A 27,885-nucleotide genomic window follows, 5' to 3' on the forward strand; every position below is an offset into this window, starting at 1 on the left:
TTTTAGGATAATGAAAAGTTCTTTAGTACTGGAGCCAGCTTGGGCTATTCTGTCATTGTATGTTTCTTTTTTAGTCTGAATTATCTTTTTTTGTAGGTGGCAGTGATGGTGGCAAGGATGGTTTTCTTTTCCGGTGTGGGTGAGGATTATCAACTTGATTCCAATATCCTTTTTTCTGTACGGAGTATTTTTAACTCAGGAGTTAACCATGAGTTAAGATGGGCTATGGGTTTACTTTTGCACAGTTTTAGCGGGGCAATAGCATCAATAGCTTTGGACATAGTCTCTTTATAGGCGGTGGTCAGGGTATTAGGATCATTGGTGTCCGGTAGGGCATTGAGTATCGGGACTACCAAAGGAACTAAGGTTTCTACTGTGATGTTACGTTTATTTCTTGTGAGGCAAGGAGGAGCAATGGTGGGCTTTTTCTTTTCCAAGTTGTTATGTTCACCTCAAATGTAATAAGGTGGTGGTCTGACCATACTAGGGGGGTAGTATATAATAGGGAAGTACTGCAATTGAGAGCTGCTACCCAATCAATTATCCTACCCTTTTCATGGGTGGGTTTGGAGGTAATTTGGGTGTAGCCAAGGTTAAAGTCTCCAAGGATGATGTTTTGCGCCATAGGCTTAGTGTTGTCGGCTGCTAAGGCTGTGATGTCTTCTTCGAAGGATCCAGAGGGTCCTGGGGGCCTGTACCTGCTGTGTAGTGTGATAGTATTGTTTGGTGAGGTTTGGAGCTTAAGTGAGAGGAGTTTGCATGATGATAGCAGCGTAAGAGTGACAGTTCTTATGTTAAGAGTGACTTTGAAGATAATGGCTACTCCTCCTCCGCGAGCCATGGGTCTGTCTGCACGGAGAATGGAATAATTATCTGGGATGGCTAGGGCAATGGAGGGGCCTGCTGCCTTGTGCAGCCAAGTTTCTGTCATGACGAGGAAGTTGAGGTTGTTATTTACGATAATGTCAGCAATCTCTGATGCGTGTGCTACAAGGGACCTGACATTCAATAGTGCTCCTTTGATTGGCTGTGTCAATGTGCTCTTCAATGGTAGATTGGTAGTGGTGGTATCTGTGTTGTTTGGTGCATCTGTGTGCATTGTGTTTTTTCGCCTACAAATATTATGGGTGAATCTAGATCGATATGAATAAGTGTGCTTAACAGTGTGTTCTGCTACAGAGTACCTGTTGCCTGGTAGTCTGCTGACAAGTCTCTCGTTGCGCTTAGACGTGTCCGGGGGGGGAGGCAGGTGAGACCATAGGCAAGGAGGTCAACTTATTCTGTATGGTGAGCGTAGTTGAACCTGGATATAGTTTAGGTGTTGTTAGTGAGGGAAATGGGGGTAGTGATGGGAGGAAAGGTCTAGGGCATGGTATGGGGTAGTGGCGTGGACAGCTCAGTCTCCCTAGCCCATCATTAATCTTGATGTAGTGCCCTTTAGTGCAAGGAGTGGCATTTGGAATTAAGCAGAAAGGGAACATCATTAAAGTTAGCAACACCTGCATACTGAAGGGGGTAGGCAATCTAGGGTTACGCTTGCTGATCCTATTTAAGGCTACGGATGTCCGTGGACTCGCTGGGAGGGTGGTGTGCGGTAGTTGGTAAATGACAGCCTAGCGTGCCAGTAAGTCTGTTAATGTCTAACGAGGACTGACTGTAGTTGCGCATATTAGTTTCTCCCCATGCAAAAATAGTAGTGGGTGCTAACTAGCGCAGGGGGAGTGAGTGAAGTATGATGCCAAATATTGTAGAGGCCGTGAGACAACAGCAATAATATCTTCGAGGGTAGTAGCAGGGCAGGGATTACACCTAAATGCGAGTGGCGCTAATGTGCCTAGAGAACAGTGAGTGGTCAATAATGCATTCAGCAAGGGTAGTAGGGCAGAACATCACCTAAATACGATAGATGCTAACATGCCTAGAAAACACTGAGTAATCAATAATGCATTCAGCAATGGTAGTAGGGCAGAACATCGCCTAAATACGAGAGATGCTAACATGCCTAGAAGACACTGAGTAGTCAATAATGCATTAAACAGTGGTAGTGGAGGCCGAACATCACCTAATTGCGTGAGATGCTAGCGAGCCTTGCAAACAATGAGTAGACAATAATGCATTCAGCAATGGTAGTAGGGCAGAACATCACCTAAATGCGAGGGATGATAACGTGCTTAGGAAGCAGAGAGTTAACAGTGATGTATGCGAGGGATAATAGCGATGCAAAACTCCACCTAAATGCGAGTGAAACTAAGGTGCCTAGAAGGCAGTGAGTAAGGTAGTGGGGCACACGGAACTAGATCATCTACATCTGCAGTACAAGCAGCGGATGGATGGTGAGTCTAAAGGCTTGCAAGTATCAGCATACAGGATAGGATCAGTCTATGTTAATGAGGGATAACATTGCATCACTAGTGTGCTGGTAGAGACTACAGAAAGGTTACGAATTGTCCCATCAAGTAAGCATATCGTAGCGTCACGGGTATTTCGAATGTTAATATATTCTGTGGTACTCACAGGTTATAAAGTCGCATGGGCACAGAGGGCATCAAAGGTGGTCGAGATGGCGGCGTTTGTCTAGGGTGTCGGTGCGGTCAAGCAGAGTTTTGGGGCCTGGGCTCTGGCAGTCACTGGTCAGGCCCAGGTCAGGAGCCTTAGTGGGAGCCTTCGATGGGGCCGGCTCACAAAGTGTGTTTTAAATAAATAATTATATACTTTTTATACAAAGCTCTGGTCAGTGTTTGTTTGCTCTGCTGTGTTTTGGCCCTATTGTGTATACTCTGCATACTGCCCTACTCTTCTTGAGAGAAGTCTGACTGCTCAGCCACAGCTACCAGGTAAATCTGGGTGGTGCAGACTGCTACCAATTGGGTTTACTACTTACTCCTGCAGTCTTAATCTTTTTGCAGTGTTCCCCAAGGGAACTGCACAGGATTCTGCCTAACAACCTCCTCTCCCTCTCTCATCTCTGATTGCCTAACTGCCATTAAAGATTGGTGTGCCGCCAATGATCTTTGTCTGAATGTCAGCAAGACGGAGATCCTCCTCATCGGCACACCTTCACCATCCTTTCCCCTCACTCTCTGGCCGGCCTCCCTTGGCCCTCCTCCTACCCACACCTGCGAGGCTAAGAACCTGGGGGTCATCTTTGACTCCACCCTTTCCTTCTCCGCGCAAATCTCTGAGGTCTCTAAAAAGTCAAATTTCCTACTGCACCTCCTCAGAGGTACTCTGCCTTTCCTCTCCTTCCCCCAGAAGCTCATGGTATCCCAAGCTCTGGTTCTCTCTAGCTTGGACTATTGTAACAGCCTCTTTCTAAATCTACCTGCCTCTACTCTCCGCCCTCTGCAACTAATCCAGAACAGGACTGCGAGACTTGTCCTTGGCCTCAAGCCCTGGGATTGTATCTCTCCAGCTCTGAAATCCCTTCATTGGCTCCCAGTGGCTGTGAGGATTAAATTCAAAACCCTCTGCATTGTCCACAAGGCTTTCTGGGGCCTGGGTCCAAAATACCTTCAGCTATCCCTCCGCAAATACCTCCCCTCTCGAGCTCTTCGCTCCTCTACCTCCAACGCCCTCGGGGTCTGTTGTTTTTCAAAGAAATGAGCTGGGGGTAGATCTCTATCTTCGGCTGGTGCCTCCCTCTGGAACAGCCTCCCTGCCACTCTAAAACTTGAGGAGAACCATCTCCGGTTCCGGAAGCACCTCAATACCTTCCTCTTTTCTTCTGCCTTCACTCCCCCTCTTCCCTGCTGATCTGTTCTCTCTTGGCACTGTGCACCTGGCCACCCTCTGTCCTCCGGGCCTAGGTACCTGCTCACCCCACCACCCTCCTGCACTGCCTCCGGGCCACCCCTTGCACTGGGGTCTGTATCTGTAGCCATACAGCCCCCCCCCTTTTCTTCCTGCACTTATCAGACCTACCCTGTCTGCTGCCTTAAACCTAGCACTTGCAAATTGCTGGCTGCACTAAAACTGTGTGTTGCCTTTATTATTTATTTATTGTTATTTATCTGTTTCTCCTCTGCTTCGCACTTTCCACTTCTCCCCCCTTCCATGCACTTTTCCCCTCCCCTTCTCCCATGCACCTGCGCGTTCTCAATGTCACTGGGCCTAGTAAGATCACTGTTTTGTTCTCCCTTTTTCCCCTCCCTTGCCTTGTTTTGCTCTGAAACACTTGTGTACGAGCGCAATAGAAATAAAATATCAATATCAATATCAGCAGTTACCTCAGCCACAAGCTCCTCCTTGCACAATGGAAGTGGAAAACAGACTCTACCATAGTAACCACTTCTGTCCACTTCACGTCCATGCCGCGCTTCGCGCCGGACTGAAATGAATATAGTGAACAGCAGTTGCCTCAGCCCCAAGCTCCTCCTTGCACAATGAAAGTGGAAAACTGACTCTACCATGGCAACCACTTCTGTCCACTTCACGTCCGCGCCACACTCTGTGCTGGACTGAGGTAAATATAGTGGACAGCAGTTGCCTTAGCTACAAGCTCCTCCTTGCACAATGGAAGTGGAAAACAGACTCTACCATGGCAACCAGTTCTGTCCACTTAACGTCCGTGCTGTGTTCCGCGCCGGACTGAGGTAAATATAGTGAACAGCAGTTGCCTCAGCCAAAAGCTCCTCCTTGCACAATGGAAGTGGAAAACAGACTCTACCACAGCAACCACTTCTGTCCACTTCACGTTTTACTTATTGACTGCTCAAATGTGGGACTCCAGAGTTTATTAGATGCCTTTGGAAAATATATTGAAAGTAACCACCTGAAAATCAATGTCTGTAAGTCAAAGATATTGAATTTTACTGGAAGAGGGGCAGTAGTTAAACGGGATTGGTGCTTGGGTGGGGCACAATTGGAGAAGATAAATTAAATAAATTACCTGAGGTTCGACATAATGGGCTGCTTAAATAAGGGACAACTAAAGAAATACTTTAGCAACAAGACAGACACATTCTTCCCCTAGCTGTTCTATATAAAACATACGTTTCGCTGGTTCTCTATCATTCCTTCCACCAAGTTCTATGTAGGCAACTTAATAACTAAATTAACATATGTATTGAAATGTATCCATGCTGGTTCCAGGATTCTTGGCCAAAAGGGAGAGTATGGTATGGCTAAGGGTTCTGGGAATCCCTAATTCGGTCCCTACGACTGCAATTTTGTTTGATTTAGGTTTGTGCAGCATTTCGAGTGTGATAATATGGAAAAGGTTGGCACTTTTTCGTGAATTGTTGGACTCGGACAATAGCTCGTTATACTGTGAATTAGGTGATTTCAGAAAATTATGCGAGCAGACATGAAGTGAATTTGGTTTAACAAGATTAGATCTAGTGAGTAACCCCAACATGGTGGAGAGAGTGCTCAGGCAATCCGATTGGTGCAATCTGACATAGAGATTTCATCAAAGAAGAAGCCTCAAGTATCTATCTCAGGAACATAAGTTTAGGGGTGAAATAGTATATCATTGGAATATTTTCCCATGTCCTAAAATGAGGCGAGAATTTACTAGGTTTTATTGGAACTTGCACAAGACCAGAGAAATTCTCGTGAGATAAAAAATGATGGATCAAAATGTGGCATGCTTTCGCTTCTGTCAAGCTATCGGATCGTCTGAAACTCTGCAGCACCTTACTATGCTTTACACGCAATTGATATCTAAGCCTGATCTGCACTTCTCCAAAAACAAGTATAAGTCAAACGTTTTCGACAGGGAAACGTTTTGGGAAAGTTGTCTAAGGGGTAATCCAACATCCTTAGCAATTGCAATCGTGAGATTCATAGTTAAGTTTAGTTTATTTGCATGTATAGCGCACCGAGCCCGAGGGTATCTGGACGCCTTTGCTTGCATATACAACATTTGTTACATAATGGTGCAATTGGTCTCATACATACATAATATGAATTCACTAGTTTCTAGGAGATAACGGGATGAAGTAATGAAATCTTGGTCATAATACTATGTATACTGATCTGATACCAGGACTTTTTCATGGAAATTAATGTAAATGTGAATCTTTTAAGTCATTTCTTTGCTGTTGATTTTTTTTTGTGATTGCATACGAAAATTTGTTAAGGTTAAAAGAGTTTTTAGCCAATAAACAAATAAAAATATATGCAACGGTTGGGGTGTTTTGGAGCAGGAGAAGCAGGTAATTTTCTTCTGGGCTCCCTAAGATATCCATGTTTTTTGGATGTTCGAGGTAGTACATTGCACAAAGCGCGCCCTGAAATGGAAACCTGTGGGGTTTTGCAATAGTTCTGTGATGACACCATTTAAGAATTTGACAGCAGACCCGGACCACAAAGCCTAGCGACGCCCCTTCAGTCCTTAGGGACATCTGGTAGGGCAGGCGGAACTCCTGCATCGCCCTTATAGTAAAAGCTATGGGCTGGGGTGGTGACAGCAGAGGGGAACCGTTCCCTGCCTCAGTACTATAAAAAACCTAGGAAAAGGTATGAGGTACGGGACAGAGAGGGTAAAGTGAAAGGGTTTTCTTTTTTCAGTTTAGTGCCCCAGGCAATTTTTAGAAAGAGTATGCGTTATAAAATACTTTCATGATTTTATTTCAGAAATATCTCTTAAGCATGGGTTTGTGTTTTGTGTAGAGATTGATGTGAAAGTGGGGAACAGTAGTTGCTTCTGCAGTCGCCATAGGACAGGAACTAACAAGCTAACAAGCTCTACAGCGGGGGGTGTACATTCTGTAAATAAATGTATAGATATAAATACAAGTACAAAGCATGAAAAAACGTCAGACTGTAACTCAAGATGACTCTTAGAAAATGCTGGATTCACGTTTAATGTCGACACCTACCCAGACACACATGTCCATCCCCGGTGTAGCCCGGGAAGCAGGCGCATTGTCGATTCCCAGGGGTGGTTTTCTTACATTCCGCGTAGACAGAGCAGCCCCCATTGCGTGTTTCACATGCATCTACAGCTGCAAGGACAAGGAAACACATGAGCACACACTTGCTTACTGTACTGTAAAGTACTGCTCGATATCTACACAATTAATACAACCTCGCATATTGGAACAAGATGAGTGCTATTTTTAAATACAAGTAGATGTAAACCTAAGTACAAGTAACATGATGCAAAATGAAATTTCACATTAAGCTTTTTCTTTTAATAGTTGAAAGGATTGTGTTAACAATTATTCACTGCACCACAAAGGAAGATGTGGGGTCATTCCACCTCTCAGCCATGGAACACCCATAACACCCTGAAAGGGAATTACATGTATTACTATTTGGAATGTACCAAGGTTATGCTTTGCACGTTGTGCAAAGTGTACAGTATTGCCACACTCCTTAATCCTGTCTTCCTCTGGAGGTTGATGTGTAGTTCTTAGGGCCTCATTACAGGTTGGTAGTGCACGAAAAAGTGGCATTAATTCCGTGACTACCACTTTTTTTGCGGTAACAGAATTACCACCATTTTCCGGCACTGCCAAATTATAGGTTTTGGTGGATTTACCGCCAGAGAAATTACTGCACGGTAAATCCAGCAGATTTTTGAGGCAAAATGGCAGATTCACCTCCAACTCGGTTTACCTCTAAAAATCAGCAATTTACCATGCAGTAATTCTGCCGGTGGTAAATCAGCCAGAAATCTCCACAGAGTCCTATGGACTCAAACATGGAGGGTTACACTGCACCACACCACCACTTGTAATCCTGTGGTAACTCCACGGGACCAAGTGGCAGTAACAGTAATCGATTCTGGCAGTAATTTGGTGCATTTACCACTGAATTGCTTCCAAACTCGAAATGAGGCCCTTTAAGACCATTTGAGGCACCTAGACACATGGAACACGCATTGGGTGACATTGGTCCTGGAACTATGCTGAATCCTGCATTATATTATCTGGACCATTTCAAACAGAATACCCTACTCTAATGTGTGGATGCTATTGTCTAAGCCGGTAAGATAGCTCAGCAAGTTAGGCTTTCAAATCAGAAATCTGTGCAATCTGCAGTCGCAGATGGGAATCCTCTCAGAGCCGACTCAGTCCAGCTACTAGAGGTTAGAGAAATCAGCCACGAAGGGCTCCAGGAAAGCCAGATACTATTATATGTGCTACACTTTCATTGAGCCCTCTGAGGGGACCCATTTCTTATCTCAGGGAATGTCCCCACCCACCGGTTACCTCATCTTAGACATATTCCAGCAGCTTCAGCCGATCATGGAAAACATTTACCCACAATGGGGAAGCCTTGGCACGTACCTTCCTCGATGCAGGATGTATTTGTATTTTATTTATTTGTATAGCGCAAACCAGGCCCGGAGGCTTCCAGGCGCATGTCTTAGAAGCAGTGGTTACATAACAGTATGACATTTCAGATAACATTTCAGTTGAGCAGGGTTATCTGAACACATTGGCGGAATGGACAAAGACACATAGGTAATCGAATTTTCAGAGTGCAACTTGGTCGTTTGATGTGACTAGCCAGAGTTTGGCTTTGTGTTTGAATAAATTTAGGGAAGGAAGGTTTCTGATGGTAAGAGGGACAGAGTTCCACAAGTTAGCTGCCAGAACTGGGAAGCTGGACCCACCGGCTGTTTGGAGCTTGTTATCTGGGGATCAGTAGGCTCTGGCTAAGGGTAGACCTTAGTGATCGAGATGGGGTATACTGCGTGAACCGTGAGGAGAGATAGATGGGGGCCTGGTTATTCATGCATTTGTAGGTCAGGGCAAGCGATTTTAGTGAGATCCTTTGGGTGACTTACAGCCAATGAAGGTTCTTCCTAGTTTCCGAGATGTGGGCTGCTCTAGGGATATTGAGGGCTGCTCTGATGGCATTATTTTGTATGATCTGGAGTTTGTCTAGGTTGCATTAATTGGTGCCTTGGTACAGTGCATTACAGTCGTCCAGTTTGGACATAACCAAAGTCCTAGCAAGGATTGTGCAGTTATGAGTGGAGAGAAAAGGGCGACATGCTATGATCAATTTGCAAGTGTAAGCAGCGGCGGCAGCAACTGCATTTGTTTGTCTGTGGAGGGAGAGAGTGTAGTCGAGGTAGAATCCGAGAGTTTTGGTATCTTTGGATACTTTTATGGAGTTTCCGTCAATATTAAAGGAGCTGAACATGGGGTTTAAGTCTTTGCTGTGTACCTAGGATGAGGAGCTCTGTCTTGTCGTCATTGAGACAGAGCTCATGTTGTGCCATCCAGGTTTGGATGACATGGTATATGTCATTTAGGGATTTCGAGTCGACCGTGTAATCGCCTGTGATGGGGATGAGTATCTGGGTGTCATCGGCATAGTTAGTGTAGGTGACACCCAGATAGTCAAGTACATCAAACAGGGGTTTAGTGAAAACATTGTAGAGGGTGGGGGATACGCACAAACCTTGGGGGACCCCACAAGGGACTGGCGCAGGGTCGGCAGAGGAGGTTGGCGTCCATATATAGAGCTTTCACTGTGCCCTGTGACCTCAGTTTCTGCCTGTTGTTTTTCCCTCATGCACAGCAGTATTGGGAAACCGTCCCAATCACAATACAATATGGATGAGCTCTCAACCAGAGGAGTAGGGCCGAGGGGGGTGAGTGTTAGGAAAGATTTCCATTTTATGTGTACTTTTCCCTCCAGTGGTCTGCCTTCTGCTGCACTCCTCTGGGCTTTCGCTCACTTTTTATGGGGAAGCTGACATGCCCTGAAGACAGTCAGTGCTGGGAGACTCTGTTTCCCTTAGTCCTTTCCTCATGTTGCAACTTTTCTGCAACCTGTAACAAGTGCACAATGTACCTTCCAGTACAGTGCACTTGGGTCTAGTCATTTCCAAAAGGCCCTAGATACTCTCGAAGCTTATCATTTCGCATATTTTTAACCCTTTCTTGCCAGGTAAACCACAATTACCGCGTTTGGCACGGTTAGGTGGCCTGGTTCCAAAATGGCCATGCCACGAGGTTCTTTCTCCTGTCCTTTGGCCATCTTGCCTCGTCACCTTCCCCAGGTTGAGCCGACCCAGGTCAGTCCTTATTTGGACATGCATTTTCCCGTGAAGCACCAAGCTTTCGCCGGCTTCTGCATGCTTTCTGTGTGTGCCTCCAGGATGTGGCTGGTTCCAATACACATCCTGGGTGCCAGAGAGTCTGAGCAGCTGTGAATGCCTGGGACCACCGTGGTGGTCCGTGATTGGTCAGTTTTCTCCAATGTGTCAAAGACTTTCGAGTGTATGAGGGGTTATGCTCGACCCTCATAGGACCACTTCAAACTGGCCTCTCCTAAGGCCTCTTGATTCACCCTTGATTCTCGTAGTTTCAACCAAACAACATGACCCAAAAAGGTTTCAGTTAGAGTCCTTCAAATGAGCACCCCTGCGATGCCTGACCACTCTGCTTCTGAACCTTTTACTAGGGTTTCTTTAAAGTTCAATTACACTTTACACAGTTCTTTGTTCAACAAGGTTGCCACCTGCAACCTTGGGCCTAGCACAGTTCGGTTTTACTATCTGTCTTCTCTGGCTCACCGGCTGTGCTGAACTGTTGGAGTTTCTTGTCTCGGGATTCATGGACGGCACCACAGCGGCAAGCGCTTCTCCCCGCTTTGGCAATCGGTGAGGGAGGGCTCCATGTGCCATTGACACCTCTAACCCCACCACGCAAGCTGGACTTCCCAGTCTTATGATTTCCCTTTCGGACGATTCACAGGTCTCGGTTGAAAAGGGAAGGGCAGTACCCCCCTTGTCGTCCCTCCAGGTTTCGCGCCTTTCTCCTCCGTTTGAACTGCCAGTCCAGTGTAGCTTTTTACTTGTGCGTTCGGCCTTGCCCAAAGTGTGCTCTTGTGCTCTAACTTACATCCCTGTGGGGAAAGGGAAGGGCCGTCAGGTGTGTGCAGTTATTGTCAATTGCCTGACTCTGCCTGACCCTTGTGTATTTGTATTTGTATTTATTAAATATATATAGTAGTTTACGCCAAAGCGCTTTACATTACAACAACATGAATACATGGAATAAAATAGAAGCATAAAATTACAATACATGAAACAAACCATCAAAAACAGTATGTTGAACAATTTCCTGAGGGCAATAAAAGAGAAATAGAGCCGATGAAGAAAAGAGGGAAGAAGTAAGGGAAGTCGGGGTGGGGGAGGAAGATGAGATTTCAGGGGTAGGGGAAGAAGGAATGGGGAAGATAGGGAGATGTAGGAGGGATGGAAGGAATGAGGGATGAAGGAAGGAGGTAGGGGACATTAGGGAGGGATGTCAGGATGGGGGGTGAAGAAGAAAAGATTTCAAAGAGGCGCGGAAGGAGGAGTACGAGGAAATGGAGCGGATAGAGAGAGGAAGAGAGTTCCAGTGTAGGGGGGCAAGGGGCTGAAAGGATCAGAAGAGAGAAGAGGCACAAGCGATGGACGAACAGTGAGTAGGAAGAGATCAGCAGACCGGAGGGAGCGAGAAGGAGTGTAGAAAGAAATGAGAGAGGAGAGGTACGGGGGATCGAGGTCATGAAGAGATTTAAAAATGAGGCAGAGGAAGTTAAATTTAAGTTGGGAGTGAAAGCGAAGCCAGCCAATATAAGAAAGCGAAGAGGAGATGGAATCATGAGGGGGAAGAAGACAAAGGGTGCAAATAGCAGAGTGGTAGATGGATTTGAGGGGGGCAAGATGAGAGGCGGGGAGACCGAAGAGGAGAGAGGAACAATAGAAAAGATGTGAGAAGATGAGGGAAGATATTAAGAGTTTAGTAGCATGGAAGTTGAGGGAGGAACGGATTTTGCAGACATTGAAAAGGTGGTAGTGACAGGCGCAGGAGTTCAGAGAAATGTGGTGTGTAAGGGAGAGGGAGGGGTCGAGGTGGACGCCTAGGTTGCGAGCAGAGGAAGAGATAGGGAGGTTGGTAGGGGGAAAGAGAAGAAAAGAAGGGGGTTGTGGAAGGGGGAATCGTGTTAGAGGGGAAGAATAAGACTTTAGTTTTTTCAGTGTTGAGGGAGAGAAAATTATGTCATGATGCCTACCTCCAAGGAGCCAGACCAGGCCCAGCTACCCCAGAGGCAGACATCATGTCCCCGAGGGAAGTCTCAGCAGCCCCAAGTAGGGGCCCTTTGGACTCAGTCCTGGCGCCTTTGGCGCCAGGCTCATATTGGACACAGTCCTGGCGCCATAGGCGCCAGGCTCATAAAAGATGACTTTGTGTTTAAAGGTGCTTGGTGTAAACTTACCTGATGCAGACCATGCTGCAACATCCGGGCCATCTAGAGGCCTGAATGGGACTACTTTATCTTTGGGGACTACTTAACCACACGGGTGTGGCCGGAGGAAGAATACATACCTGAGAGGAAGGATATATACCTGGAACTACTTCGAAGGCTATTTAAGCCACGCCCAAGCAGCAACTCACGCTTCGCATTGTTCTGCATCTAGCAGCTGGACGCTCACCGTGTCTGCTCCTGCATCCTGACTTCTGCCACGCCCGCCAGCATCCTGGAACACCTGCAAAGGGAGAAGAGAAGAGAATAGGAGAAAGAAGAGTCCTTACCTGCTAAATCCGCATTCTGGAGACATTTCGCCGACGATCCTGAAAAGGAAGACCTTCATTTTAAAAGCACATCGCATCGATCGCTGCAGCGCCGCATTCCACTCACCTTTACTAGGCGCCTCCATGTTCATCAGCGACCATCTGGATCCGCAACCACATTTCAGCGCCTAGGGAGAAAAAGACAAGAACGAAGGTGAGCTAGGGAAGAGAATAAGAAAACCTTAATTTGCCATCATAAGACTTACCTGTTGGGTCATTCCCACTTCATTTCGGGTCGGTGCCGCATCCTGGCATTTCCGGACCCCAGCCCCTAAGGGGAAAAAGAGACATCAGCGTTAGTGAGCGAATGCTAAGACATTACCTGAACGCTCATTAAAGACTTACCTGATATCTACTGGAACTGCACCTTTCACTTTGGGTCGGTGCCATATCTCCGGCATTTCCGAACCCCGGCCCCTATGGGGAAAAAAGACACAAGCATTAGTGCATTAATGCAAGGACACTAAAGGAACCTCTCATCAAACAACTCACCTGAGTTTCCTTCGTCGGTTCCATTGCTCATCTCGGAATCTTTGTTCTGCACCTGAAATAGAGACAACGGACAATTATTATTTCGGGCTCATACTTATAAACAGAATTCTCACAGAACTTTACCGGGAAGGTCAAGCAAACTTGAACTCTCTACAATCCATGATCCAGTGAAGTAACTGGATTACAACGCGCCCCTGCATCAGAAGCAGGATGGAGAGCTCATCCTTTCAGACCCTAAGGTGAGACTTCACAGGGAATCGCAGAAGGGTTTCGTGGAGGGTGAGAAGGGAGTGGGAGGCTTACACATTATCCCGCAGATTGTTAATACTCCCTTTTCACACACAGAAGGATATTTCTGCGAGTCAGACAAGCCAGATTTGAAGGTCCGGTCCAGTCCATCTTCCGAGTCCTGCGCTTCACCATAGAAGAGGCAACAGCACTCTAAACCAGGCCTGGTCCTCCGTGGGAGTCAGGTGAGCGTTACAAATGATATGCCATCCAGTTTTTGATTGCAGTAAGACCGGAAGAAAGATTAAGGTGGAGTTCAGGGGTGAAAGAAGAGAAGGCAAGGTAGAGGTGGGTGTCATCAGCATAAAAATGGTGTGATATACCGAAAGAAGAAATGATGGGGCAAGAAGTGAAGTGTAAAGTGAGAAAAGGAAAGGGCCAAGAACGGAGCCTTGAGGAACGCCGAAGTTCAGGGGGAGAGAAGCAGAGGTACGAGCGCCCCAGGAGACAACAAAAGAACAGTTGGAGAGGTACGAGGAGAGCCAATTGTGGACAGAGCCAGTGATACCAAAGGAAGAGAGATATTTTGAAAAGTAAGGGATGATCAACGGTATCAAAGGCCGCAGAGAGGTCAAGGAGGACAAGGACAGAGGAGTGCTTAGAGTAGCGAGCAGTAAGGAGGGAGTTGAGAATTTAGGGGAGGGCAGTTTCAGTGGAGTGTTTTGGACGGAATCCAGATTGAGACTGGGGAAGAAGAGAGAGATTGGTTACAAAGGTAGATAGTTGAGAGTAGACTGGAAGTTAGAGAAGCTTAGAGAGGAATGGTAAGAGCGAGATTGGACGAAAGTTGGATGCAAGAATGGGGTTAGCAGAGGGCTTCTTCAAAATTGGGATGATGGTAGCGTGTTTGAAGGTGTTTGAAGGTGGAAGGGAAGGTGGCAGAGGAGAGACACATATTGAAGAAGGAGGTGAGGTAGGGAATGAGAAGAGGGTTCATTTTAGGAATAAGGGGGGTTGGGAGGGGATCAGAGGGGGCGGCAGTAGGGACAGTTTTGGACAGGAGGAGGGACACGACAGAAAGAGTAACAGGAGAGAAGTCAGACAAGTAAGAGGAAGGGGTGGAGAGAGAACGGGGAGGAGGGGAGTAAGAAGGGGAGCAAAGAATGTTATGGCGGGGAGACAGTATTTTGGAAGAGGAGTATTTTGAAAGAAAAAAAGTAAGCGAAGTCAGAAGGGGAGAGAGGAGAATTAGTAGAGAGGTTAGGAGTGGGCGTGGAGAGAAGATGAGATAGGGTCTGAAAGATGCGACGTGGATGGGAGGCTTGGGTTTGGAGAAGGTTAGAATAGTAGGTACGTTTAGCTAAGCTGAGGCAGGAGTCATAAAGAGAGTGGTAAGAGAAAAAGGAGGCCTGATTAGCAGGAGAGCGGAGCTTGAGCCAGCGTCGCTCAAGGCGACGAAGGAGGCTACGCATAGATAAAAGGTGAGGAGAGAGCCAGGGTTGAGAGGGTTTACTGGTAGGGCGGAAGGAGAAAGGGGGGCAAAGTTGGTTGAGACTAGATGAGATAGAGGAGGAGAAAGAGTTTAAGGCTTCATTGGCAGAGAGATAAAAAATTCAGAAAGAGGTGGGAGGGAGGAAGAGCAAGTGTCGAAGAAGAGAGAAGTAAAGTTACAGAGATTCCGTCGTGAGAAAGAAATGGGGGAAGAAGAGGGTGTGAGCGGAGGGATAGGGGGAGTGAGGGAGAAAGAGAGTAAAGCATGGACAGAAAGATAGTTGGGGGGGGTGGAGACTGGGGAGGAGGAGAAGGTTGAGATAAAGATAAGGTAAAGAGTGGAGCCAGAGGAGTGAGTAGGAGAAGTAGGGAGGGGAGTGAGGAGGTAGGAGTCAAGAATGGAGAAAAGAGGGCAAGGTTGTTGGGAAGAGGGAAGGTGAAGGTTGAATTCGCCGAGTACAGTAAGGGGAGAGGGAGAAAGGGAAATAAGAGAGAAGGTGTCAAGGTCATCATAGAAGGAGGAGAGGGGGTCAGGGGGTCAATAAATAATTAAGAAGGAAATAGCGTGAGGAGTAGTGAAGGCTTTATACTGGTATTCAAAGGAATAGAAGGTAGGAAGAGGCGTTGAGGAGGGGTGGATAGACATTTAGGATGATGGAGGAGACCGATGCCGCCACTGCGACCAGAGGGGCAGGAGACATGAGAAAAGGAGGAGGAGGAGGAGGTGGTGAGGGAAGCAGGTACAGTGGGAGTTGTGAAGGGGGATCCATGTTTCGGTTATGCAGAGGAATTGAAGGTTAAGTCGCAAGAACATGTCGAGAACAGCTGCGGTCTTTGTTGCAGAGGGATCCAGAGGGCGATATTGATAAGGTTGGAGGGTTTGACGATAGGGGGATAGATGAGGTTGGGACGATGAGGGAGGGTGTAAGGGGGAAGGTGTGAAGAGGGGAAGGGGTTGAACGAGGGGATGGTCATGGGGATAAGGAAGAGGGAAAGGAAAAGGAGCCAGAGGAAAGGATGAGAAGAGGGGGAAGAGAGCAGAGAGTAAGGCGGGGGAGGGGAGTGGTATCGGGAAACGCGCATGTCAAGAGGGGGAGGAGAGGGTGAAGGACCAAGAGAGATGGTGAGAGTACTGGTATAGGAGGCTAAATAGTGGAGGGGCGAGTGGAGAGAGGGAGCACTGGGGGGTAGGGGAGAAGTGAGAGTTAGGGGGCTAGAAGTAACCAGCCGAGGCAGTACTAGAAAAGGCTTGCAAGATGGAAAACAAGCAGTAGCCAGAAGCCAGGAGACTACAGATGACAGTCCGGCAGGACAACACGGGTGAGTAGGGAAACAGCTGGAGGTGGGTAGCCCCAAAGGGGAGAGTGGGGAAGAGAAGGGATGAGGGTAAGGGCTCTAGGAAGCAGACACAGTGCCGGGCCACTGAAGGAGAGAGGCAGTAACAGGAAAAAGGAGGCTAGACCTAGGCCTTGTGTTGGGACATGTCAGGTAAACGGCTCGGGTGTTAGTCCGTTGTCTGTCACAGTGTAGGAAAGTGTTTGTGTTGGAAAAGGGGAGGGTAAAAGGGGGGTAGAACCTCTGAATATCCTACGGGGTAGGGTGGGAAAAGGTATTATAGGGATGGGGATACCACGTCTCACCCGTTGGTGTCTCACTCCCACTTCCCGAGGACCCGCCTATCCAGGTGATCCTACTGCACTTGTCCAGCCCCAGGAACTGGATCCAATAGTGATGGCCGTGTCCTGGGCACCCGGATGACAGATCCCCGGGGACTAGCGGGTGAGACACCTTCAGGGTTCTCATAGGGGGAGGTTTCTGTCCTTCTACAGGAAGGTGTACAGCTTAGAGGCATGCTCCTGGAGGGTCTTTGCGTGCATGGAGGGTCAGAAGCCACAATCTTCCATATTGGGCTCCTCCCTCAGGCCGTAGAGACAAACCACTTGGGAGCTGGTAACCCACCTTGGGATTTGGCATGATGCAGTTAGTTAAGAAGAACATGCTAGTGACGGTCAGCGTATGGAGTGCCCAGAAAAGGGGAATGAGGTCATGGGGCACCAAGAGCTTCATGTAAATTGCCCCTGAAGTCACTTCTGGTGTCACGGGCAGGGATTGCATTGCACTCTGAGGTGACTGAAAAGGTTTCCAAAGCCAGTTGGTACTGTATGAAAATGTATATCAAATATGAAGACCCTGTGGAAGGAAGGGGTCCATTGGAAATATAGTGCTGCTGCAGCCATTACGTAGGTTAACATTCTGGTGTATACACAATTATTAATTTCAACCTCATACTCTTGCAAACCACTTTGCTATTTATCGTGCATGAGCCCGTTAACATGATATATGGATGAGGGTCATGGCTGCCAAATTAATGCCAGTGCATTGATTACACCCCAATCATGCCTAACATCACTTCAAGACAAATAGCCCCTAATGCATGTAATAAATAACTTCAGTGAACAACATGAGAGGGCAAGGAGTTGGAGCGAAGACGACAAAACTACGGTGCCTGTGGTTTATGGTGGACCGGAGATACTGCAAAACACATATTATTGCAGAGCAGGCACCTTCCCCTTGGTCCGTAGACGAGGAGGCTGCCGAAACTTAATATCCGCCAACGCATACCGTGCTTCGTTGGGAACGCGGTTGCGGTTCCAGAAAAGGTGCCCAATGCTGCAAAGTAGCGAAGACTGAGACCCGAGAGCAGCTGGTCAAACAGTAAGCTTGGTAGGAATGTGCAGACCTCCCGCAGCACAAGTGGAGGGGAGTGACAACACGGGAAGCTGCGACCGGCTCGAAAGCAGAAGCGTAAATAGAGCAAAACGAAACAAAGAAGAAGGAGGCGTCTCACACAGCGCGCGAGTAATGAGAAGCGTCACTGTACTGCATGGGATTGCGGGCACACAGCTGGCGGAACGGACCCAAAACAGCATGCGTGGCACAGCATAAACAGTAGCGGGTGAGGACCCGGCACAAGTACAGCAGCAGATATGATCTGCTTCAGTGCCTGCACATAACTAAGCACTGCCTTTCCCCCAAGCCATGGTTGAAGTGACGAAACTGTGCTCCCCCGGGGGCAAGGAGAGCTAATGCACCGACATAAAAATGCAGTGGGAGATGGGCCGCACAAACGCCAGAGTCCCCGGCCGCAGGACGTGAAGGAGCACACATAGGAGAAGTCTGTTAATTGTTAGGGCATGCAATCCAGAGACCACACAGGACAGATTGGGAGAACACAGAGGGCTCGCCCACGGTGCAGGATGAGCGGTGGGATCTGTTCATAAAGACGTGCTCGGAAGCCACGGGCAACGTGTGCACACCAGTGGATGTGCTTGACAGGAGTGCCTTGATAACTAACAACCAATACAGGCGGTCAGAGCCTGTCAGTACCTCTGACAGTGGAAAGGTGCACAAACCAAGCACAACAGCCCGGACACAACAAACAAGCAGCACAGCTCAGCATAGCAGGAGGAAGAGAGGGCATAAATAATCAATGCACGGCAAGTGACGGGAGCGCATATACCGGGCACGGAATGGAAGGAGGCCCATCTGACGCTTGAACTGAGGAAACTGAGCTGGATAGCGACTGCTACTGGGTGCCACATCAGGGAGGTGCATTGGAACTGCTGTGTTGCAGTAATCTGAGCCCGTGTGAGGGTGGGTGTAACAGACGGGGAATACTGAATTAACAACACTGGGGGAACAGTGGTCTCATGCAAAGCACAAGCCTTAAACATTAACCCTGCAGGCACGGACCTTAAGCTGGTACGGAACATTGTTACTGAGGCTGCCACTGGCATAGCGCTGGTCACTGGAGGCAGAGGGGAGCCATACTGACACTGAGGCCAGGAGGCTCTGCTAAGAGATACAGTGGCCTACACGAGCAATCGCAGGCCAAGACAACCAAACGGTGGGTCACAAAGCAGCGACATGGTGTCCAAAATGAATAAACCAAAAGCAAAACAGCCACCAATAGACATCTTCGCCAGAGCGACCTAGACAGCAGCTGAGGCAAAGACTCCAGAGCGAAGCGCACAAGGAAAGGTCACACCAATGCGGGACGACCACCAGATCCTAGCAGCTATTGCGGAGCTGAAGTCATCATGGGGATCTAAGATCGGTACCGCCATTGCGGAACTGAAGACGGCTCTAGAATTCAAGATAGATGCCGTTAGCGTGGGCGTTAGCCTCCTCAGACAAGATGTTAGAGGGTTATCCGAACCCACAGGAGGGCTGGAAAAGGAGGTGAAAGCAAACACGACCACCTGCACGGCCAATGCCAAGGAAGTCTGCACATTGCAGTAACAAGTGCATAACTTGGAGAATAGAGTGGAAGAGGCAGAGGGACGAGCACACAGAAACAACGTTCGCATTGTGGGACTGCCAGAGGGAGTCGAAAATCCAGACCCGACAAATTATATAGAAAACATGCTGCTGCAAGAAATAGGCACTGAAGAGCTCACCCAGGGGTTCACCATGGAGGGAGCGCACAGAGCCCAGACTAGAAAGCCACTACCAGGAGCCCCTCCGTGGCCAATCATTGCCATGATACTGAATTATAAAGACATGGAGAAAATCCTGGAGTACTTTCGTAAAGGAGGAACGATGAGCAGAGCATCAGCGAATATCACAGAGTACCCGGATTACACCTTCCTGGTACAGAGGCAACGCCTGAGCTACGTTTCGGTGAAAAAAAGGTTTTGTGAGGCTGGATTTAAGTATATGCTGTTGTATCCTGCGAAGCTGAAAGTACTGCATAAGGATAAAGCGCATTTTTGACACCCCGGAGGAGGTGAATATGAGGTTGGACTAGATGAACTGTCCATCGGTTGCAGATGCAGGTGGACAAGAGCCAGGAGAAGTGAGTGGAGCTGCTGGCGGAGCCGTAATTACCGATGGTGGGGCTGCTGACTAACTGCACATGGATGGGTAAAGTCTGTGCTAGAGACTGGCAGCTGCATAATGTAATTAAAATTTAAAGTGGCCCTGTGAACAGGGTAGTCTAAGCCCAAGTGGGTCAAATATGCATAAATAGTGCAGCATACTGGTAGTCTGAAAGCAGGAGAAGCAAGTACTGCACAGAAGTGTGCAGCACTAGGAGACACGCTATCACCCCTGATAGTTAGTTAGCAAGGATAATGGTAGGATGCTATCCTCCTGCGGAGCCCCGAGTATCGGTACAGACCGAGAAAAGGACTAGATGCGGGGTAGTCTGACATCCAGGGATGGAGCTGGGAAACAGTTGGGGTTAGTTGGGGAGATGGGGAGGGGGGAGTTGGGAGGTTAGGAGGTGGGAGGCCTACATATATACACAAAGGATGCGGGAGATAGACGAGAGAAGGGAGGTGGACTTCGAAGCAGCCTATGAAAATGGGTGATTTGAGAATTGTGACATGGAATGTCAGAGGGTTGAACAGCTACATAAAGAGGAACAGAATTATGACATATCTCAAGCGGCTGAAAGTAGATATAGTGCTCTTACAAGAGACTCACATTGCTAGAGATAAATTGGACACACTGACGAGGAAATGGAGAGGTGTCATGGTGGGTACGGCCTACTCAACCTATGCGAGGGGAGTCTTAATTTGGGTGGCACCAGGGGTCCTGTTCCAGGTCCTCCAAACTGTAGTAGATAATGAGGGCAGAATGGCTATTGTCAGAGGCATGGTTGAGAACAAAGAGATATGTGTTGTAAATACATATGCCCCGAATCTTATCTTAAGGCATTATTTCCCAAGATCAGTCCTTATAGGGACCTTGGGTTCATATGGGGGGGGACTTTAATTGCACGATAGACCCGTCGAAAGATAGGTCGGATAATAAGTTTACTAACCCAACCCCAGTGGCCAAGGCATTGAAGGCATTGATGCAGGACCTGAGGCTGGCAGATATATGGAGGGAATTGTACCTGTTTGAGCGAAAATACTCATATTATTCAGCCCCACAAAACCTGTACACGAGACTGGACTACATGTTGGCTGGCGAAGAAGTGATGCACGAGTTTACACATGCAGAATATAAAGCTAGAGACCTGTCGGATCATGTGCCCCTGGTCATTACGTGGCCTATAAGGCATGCCACGCAAGGTGCCCTACCTGGCGATTTAGGGTTGAAGTCCTTAAGGATGCGGGGTTCAGGGATCATATGAGATCTGTGGTGTAGGAGTATTTTAAGCATAACACTGGTAGCGTAAGTTCAGCTGCGTTGCTGTGGGAGGCATTTAAGGTGGTGGTGTGGGGAGAGGCAATAGCCAAGTCCAAAGGGTTACAAGGAGAAATAAAACTAGAATTACAAAAGACAGAGCGGAAATTGGAAGACATAATGAAGAACGGGAGGGGAACACAAGAGGAAGCAAAGGAATCGCTGCGCCTCCAACAGGAATGTATAGTACAATGGGAGAGGCTGGGTAACCTGAGCTCCAAGAAATACATTGAGCGCCAGCACACAGAAGGGGATAAGCCAGGCCGCCTATTGGCGTGGTTATACAAGAATGAGGTCACACAGCAACCAATAAAAGCAGTACAGGGAGCAGATGGGCGCTTGCAAGAAACTCAGGAAGGGATAAACGAAAGCTTTTACGACTTTTACAGAGATTTGTATAGTGTGCCCATGGAGGAGGATGTAGTGGATATACAAGGGGCACTTTCAGAGATAAATCTGTCCAGCTTACTGAAGAGGATAGGGACAGATTAGAAGGCCCGATAACGATAGAAGAACTGGAAGTTATGGTTAGAGGTTTGCCCACTAACAAGGCCCCCAGGGCAGACGGGCTCCCCAGTGAATTCTATAAGGAATATAGAGCAGACATCCTCTGCCCATTGTTGACAATGTTAAGCGAAGTGTTGGAACAAGGGAGGCTACCTGAATCACCAAGAGAGTCTGTAATTGTCCCCGTCCTCAAACCCAATAAGCCAGAAACTGACTGTGGGTCATATAGACCCCTATCACTACTGAACCAAGTCGGGAAGATCCTTACGGCGGTCATGGCAATGAGACTGAGGCCGATGATAAGTAAAAAATAATCCACCCGGACCAGACAGGGTATGTCCCGCACAGGAACATTACTGATAACTTAAGGAGGCTGCACCACATACTGGATTACACGAAGGGGAAAACAGACGAGGTGGTAGTGGTTTTGCTTGATGCAGTAAAAGCATTTGACTCAGTTAAGTGGCCCTGGTTACTGGCGGCCCTGAAGGCCTTCGGCATGGGGCCTACGTATATAAGGTGGGTGGAAATATTATATAACGCCCCGATGAACAGAGTCAAAACGGGCTCCGTAATCTCGGAGAGGTGGCAATTAAGCAAGGGTACGAGGCAGGGATGTCCATGGTGGCCAATGCATTTCATACTAGCACTGGAGCCACTGGCGGTTTACTTAAGGGTGGAATTTGGAGAGGTGGGAGTTAACACACAAGATGGGAGGCATTTGGCCTCGCTCTATTTAGACAATATTGTATCTGAGCTATCCAGAAGAAAACCTACAATATGTCCGGAAGGTGCTGGCATGATACGCCTCAGTGTCGCGTATATTGGTCAACCCCCAGAAATCTAGTATGTACCCTCTAGGGGGATACAAGGGGAAGCCCCACCACAGTCTGCCGGTGCTGCCTATCAAATGGGAGCTGGTCACATTCTGATACCTGGGGGTAGATATATATCATGATCCCAGGGAGGAACACAAACATAACACAGAGAAAGGGATGGAGAGGATAGAGAAGAGTATAGTATTCTGGGGGGGATTGCTGTTACCCATGATGGGAAGGGTGGCACTATTGAAGATGGTGGTATTGCTGAGACTTTTTGCATTACTTCACCAACGACCCTTTCGCAATTCCGAAAAAGTTCTTCAGTAAATTACATAGCGTTTGTCGGAGCTTCAGCTGGCACAAATCAAGGAACAGGGTGGCGTTGGGGAAGCTACAGAATTCATATGAGCAAGGAGGTATTAGATTGCCCAACTTTGAGGTATACTTCATAGCTAGTCAGTTGCAATACATGGCCAGGTAGCTGTCGGATGAACCGACTACTGAACTGAGGCTGTTGAAATCGGCGGGCAGCCCGTTCTACTTGAAGGAAGTGATATGGGTATCTGATTTGCACAAAACTAGTGGCCACCTTCTGCTGCGCCTGGGCTGCAACATATGGCGCAGAGCACTGTTGATGCTGGGCGCCACAGCACCGTATTCCCCGCAGGTGCCGTTAGCGGCGCTAGCAGGAGCAGATGAGCAGACCAGGAAAAGTGTGCGGAAGAGCTGGTAACCTATGGGAGTAGTTACAGTGGGAGATGTGCTCAAAGAAGGGAAGCCCCTGAGATTTGAAGAACTAGCAGTAGATACTGGAATACAAAGCAGACAGTACATCATACACGCAAGACTTCTGAAAAGTTTGACATCGAGGTGGCCAGACCCTGGTTCACTACATAATATCCCCAACACAAATATTGCCGTAGATATGGCCGTTTGGTTTGCCATAGGCGATATTTTTGTTGGGGATATTATGTGGGAGCGGGCGTTGAGGGGGTGTCCCCCGCACATTAAAAAATGATGCAAGGTTTGCCGGGGTGTCCCCGCAGGGTCCATGTGTGAATTCCGCCGCAAAAATGTGGATATATTTTGGCATCGCAATATTTTCTCAGCAGAGTTAACACATGGAATCCCAGAACCTGGTACGTACATGCAACCAAATAAGGTGATTGATTCCTTTTATGATGCATCGGAAGGGGGGCATGAAGTCTTACGCATATATGAGATATTGATGTCTGCAGTGGAGTGGCAAATAGACCAAGTGAGGCGGAAGTGGGAGGCGGACCTAGGAACACCACTGTCAGATGGAGCGCGATGTGTAGTGTAGGCCTAGGGGTGGGCAGGGAGAGGGAGGAGTTGGGGAAAGGGGTTGTTTACTTGTTTATTGGTGCTTGTTTATGAGGCTTAAGAGTGTATACTGTTGTGTTAAAGTGTAGAAAATAAATAAAAATTGTTCCAAAAAAAAAACATGCTTATGACTGCCATCTAGTGGGAATGCCTCATGTGAAAATTAGACTTACAAAGCAAATTCAACATATTGGTTGTTCTACCACTCTACATAGCAGTGCATTGGACAACTCCTAGAAAGTGAAGGGGTGCCGGGTGTTTAGTGCACATTTTAATGAAAATGTGGCACACTTACCTGAACATATGCTCCCATTTCCTTTGAAGCCTGCAACACATTGGCAGTAGGGTGTACCATCTGGTTTTTCATGACAACTACATTAGAAGAGAGAAATACATCACAAAATAGTAGAATTATAAGGTAGAGCCTCAAGTCTGAAACCAAGCACATTCATTTAGGTATTCTTGGTAAACAACTTTTAGGGCAAATCACATTTGGCACACAATCTCTACACTGTCTGCTAACAAGAACAACCAAAGTCTTTTTTTAAGCAGTCTGGATAGATGTCTTAGGCTAGAGATGCACTCTACACATTCCTGCATGCAAAGCCCACCCACACCCTTGTACCTGGCAACTGTTATATTGGGAGGAAGGCATGCCGTACCACATGCACACCACAGAAGTGACCTGCTCTTGCAGCTTTCCTCCTCCTTCAGCCTCTCCTCTAAGCAGCCCTAGGAGCCCAACCGATATCATGCAGCACTTTACAGAAGACGTCAATACAAAATAAGCACATTTATTTCAACCGAAGCATTGATTCTGCTGACATGTCCCACCTATTGGCTTTGCTACCCAAGATTCAACCCCACATAGACAACCACGTACTACTAAGGGAGAAGCAAGGGAAGAACCAACCGCACTTGATAAATGGCCCACTGGTCATTTTGGAGGAGAAGCCTCTGCAGGGACGGGTCATTCATCTTACATCAGTACCAATGACACATCCAAGCTAGGTTGAGAGTTCCATTTCTTCGGTTTGGAAAAATAGAGGACATCTAATGTTTGATTTCGTAGTTACGCATCTATGCCCTAGGTACAGCAGTTATGAGCCTATTTTTACCCATGTGGACAAATATTATGTTTTAAGTAAATATGATGACATGATCCAATCTGTGAATCGGAAAATATGACTGCGCCCAAATCCTGTGGTGTTAACAGAGACCCGAGGGGGATACCAACAGTAACGTTACATGCTTGTGTCAGTGCTCAACCTCAAATTTGCAACATGGGTTTACACACAGGTTATAGATTACATTAACAGCTTAGACCAGAGATAACTGTGACAACTAAATAATTATGGTAACTACGTGCAGTTGATTTGCTTTGATCTCTGGAAGCAACAACTTTTTTTCTATAATGTTAGGGAGTGATTATAACTTAAAATAACCTATATCTTCGAGGCTGCAATACTTCTGATATGATACCTTCTGTATTAATGGGAATGCGAAATCCCTCAGGGCTGGTACAACTCAAAGGTGGCTAATGGATGTACATGGGGGCAACCCACCATGCCCACCTTCTCCTCCCCTCCACTCCTTCCCCAACCCCTAACTACTCTTGGAAATGAACAAATATGCCCGTAGCCACTAAAAATGCTGCAACAAAATGGGGCAACACGGCTGCAATGAGCTGGCCGCTTCAAGTTGAGCCGGTACAAGTTTACCTAGGGGCTTAGATAGAGGTTTATCTAAACGATTGTATCAATCAGTTTATTAACAAATCTACTAATAAACCAACCAACAACAGCAGGAATCCATCAATCAACTGATGATACAAAATAGTATAGCACTTTTCTGCAGAGTCCATGCCAGATTCTACCTGCTTCTAGCGCTGAAATAATTGGTACATAATTACCAAATTTGATGTTACTCAACCAATCCAAACATCAATCAATCAACCAAATAGTCAATTAAATAGTTGTAACATAAGCAGTCCATAAAACCATACAACAGTGTAAAGTAATCTGTACATTGACAAATTCAAATAAAACTATTTAGAATTCTTAAAATCTCAATGTAAGACTAAACAGTTTATCCGCAAAAAAAGCAAAAAACAGCTAAATACTAGTAAATCAACAAAAAGAGAGTTCTTTACAAAACATGAAAAATGTATAGGGGGCGAAGAACACGAAAGACATCGGGATAGTTATCTATTCACTGCCGTATTGTTCTATATGTTTATATGTCCTAATCTTCGTTAGTGGTGAAATCATGTCAGGCATTTGCTGCACATTCAGAGTATGGAACCTAGGACCTGTTATTGGTGGAGATGGCAGTAAATGACGTCGTCACCTTCTCTGGGGGATATCTAAAGATTTGACATGCTATATCAGATGTCTGTTTAGGTTAGTCCTCTGGCTGTTCAAAGATGGTAACTACTGGCAGCTTTGGATACTCAGCACTCTAAATGCCCAGCTCAGGAAAAAACGATTTCTCCTTTACTTTTGAGATTGTGTTGAGTGTGCATCTTGTGGGGGTGACAAGAAATCAGATTTAAGTAATATGTTCTTCTAATGTATTCGTTCCTACGCCGGACATGACGTTGGGGCCAGTATGTATAGAGGTGCCGTGCCCCGTGACCTGTGTTCCATCCTTTTCCTCTAGCATTCTGACACAGAGGGACTGCAGAAACAAGATGTACTAGCTGCCCGCCAAGAGGGGCAGGTAGGGCGGACAATGGGGAATCCATGGGAGGAATGTCCTTTGGAAAGAACATAGCCGGGAGGTAATTAATTTGTTCTTCAAATGGACTCCTTTTACCCATGGATTACTCATCTCTCCTTCTACCCATGGATTCCTCATCTCTCTTTCTACCCATGGATTCCTCATCTCTCCTTCTACCCATGGATTCCTCATCTCTCCTTCTACCCATGGATTCCTCATCTCTCCTTCTACCCATGCATTCCTCATCTCTCCTTCTACCCATGGATTCCTCATCTCTCTTTCTACCCATGGATTCCTCATCTCTCCTTCTACCCATGGATTCCTCATCTTTGATAGACTCCCAAAGCAATTCATAGACCTGGAGGGGGGAGGTATTAAGGACACCACCTAAGCTAGAAAACTCTGAAGGACAGCTCTGCCAAAACGAGCATCCTGACTATACATTGGGCCTCATTACAATCATGCCGTTGTGGTAATAACATGTCAGTAATGCGTGTACCAGCACTTTACTGCACCTTACAAGGCTGCCGGTGGGGTGGCCGGAATTCCCCCCAGCTAAGAGCTGACGGAAATTCTGCCACCATGCCGGCACAAATAGCCTGCATTACCGGCACCAGTAATATCACTTACTGGGCCGAGTGCCGGTAACGGTGTTACAGGTTGTTAGTATCCAGGTGGTAATACCACCAGGATACCGGCAACCTCATAATGAGGCCCATAGTATCTTCTACAACCCCAATGTAGTTGCAGGGTTCTTGGAGATGGAGGTATCCAAGGGAATGGACAAATATGCTTGGTATAGGAGTGGGCGTAGTCTTTGTTGTGACATTATTACCGCAAGTGAGGACAACATAGCCAAGGTTACCTGGAAGCAAGCCATACTAACCAAAGAAAGCATGGGCCCGAAGAAGGGCAAACATGTAATCCTTATCCTCTTTGGACATTCATGCAGACCTGAAGAATTTTACATCGAGACCAAGGCATATTGTTAAGATAAACTCACCAGCGGACATGAGGCTGCTAATTATTGCTCGTCTGAATTTACTCCCCTTTTTTCAAAGGATGATCTGGCTGAAGGTCCCACAAAAATGTCAGTGTGGTATGGAGCTTGTTGAGGAACTGGTCAAATGCCTCCTGATTTGCTCGTACTACAACAATGAGCGGAAGGAATGGTTAAAGCCATACTTCTGTGGTCATCGTGGAAAGTAATAATTGGCTTACGCTTGATGGGGACAAGACGAAGGTGATTGTAGTGGGCCCCCCCTCTGCCACTTCCTATTGATCCCCTTCATTCTGGACCTCTTTGTTAGGCCCTTTTCCCAAGCCTATTCCCATAGTCAAAGGTCTTGGATTCAAGATATCTGCATCCTTGTCAGCGGAACCTCAGATCTGTGCCGTTTGCCAATCTGGCCACTTTAAAATGAAAGTCCTTTGAAAGGCCCTTTGTTTTTTATCAGAAACGTTGCAGGCTCCTGTGGATCCCTCTTAGATCTTTGGTGCAACTCTCTTTATCTTGCACAGCCTGCATATTTGATATAGCGCCTTCAGAT

The 27,885-nt window shown here is 47.1% G+C and overlaps 1 protein-coding gene across 1 annotated transcript in view; it reads right to left on the reverse strand.

Annotated features, from left to right (window-relative positions):
• STAB2 (stabilin 2) overlaps window positions 1-27,885 on the reverse strand; it is a 1,783,079-nt gene that overhangs the window by 864,850 nt on the left and 890,344 nt on the right. The window contains exons 41-42 of the mRNA XM_069629923.1: window positions 23,910-23,986; window positions 6,825-6,950 (exon numbers count right to left, since the gene is read on the reverse strand). Coding sequence (XP_069486024.1) covers window positions 6,825-6,950; window positions 23,910-23,986 — 203 coding nt within the window. The remainder of the gene's footprint in view (window positions 1-6,824; window positions 6,951-23,909; window positions 23,987-27,885) is intronic.

This window comes from Ambystoma mexicanum, chromosome 12, assembly GCF_040938575.1.
Source record: "Ambystoma mexicanum isolate Mex_15411 chromosome 12, UKY_AmexF1_1, whole genome shotgun sequence".
Lineage (NCBI taxonomy): Eukaryota > Metazoa > Chordata > Amphibia > Caudata > Ambystomatidae > Ambystoma > Ambystoma mexicanum.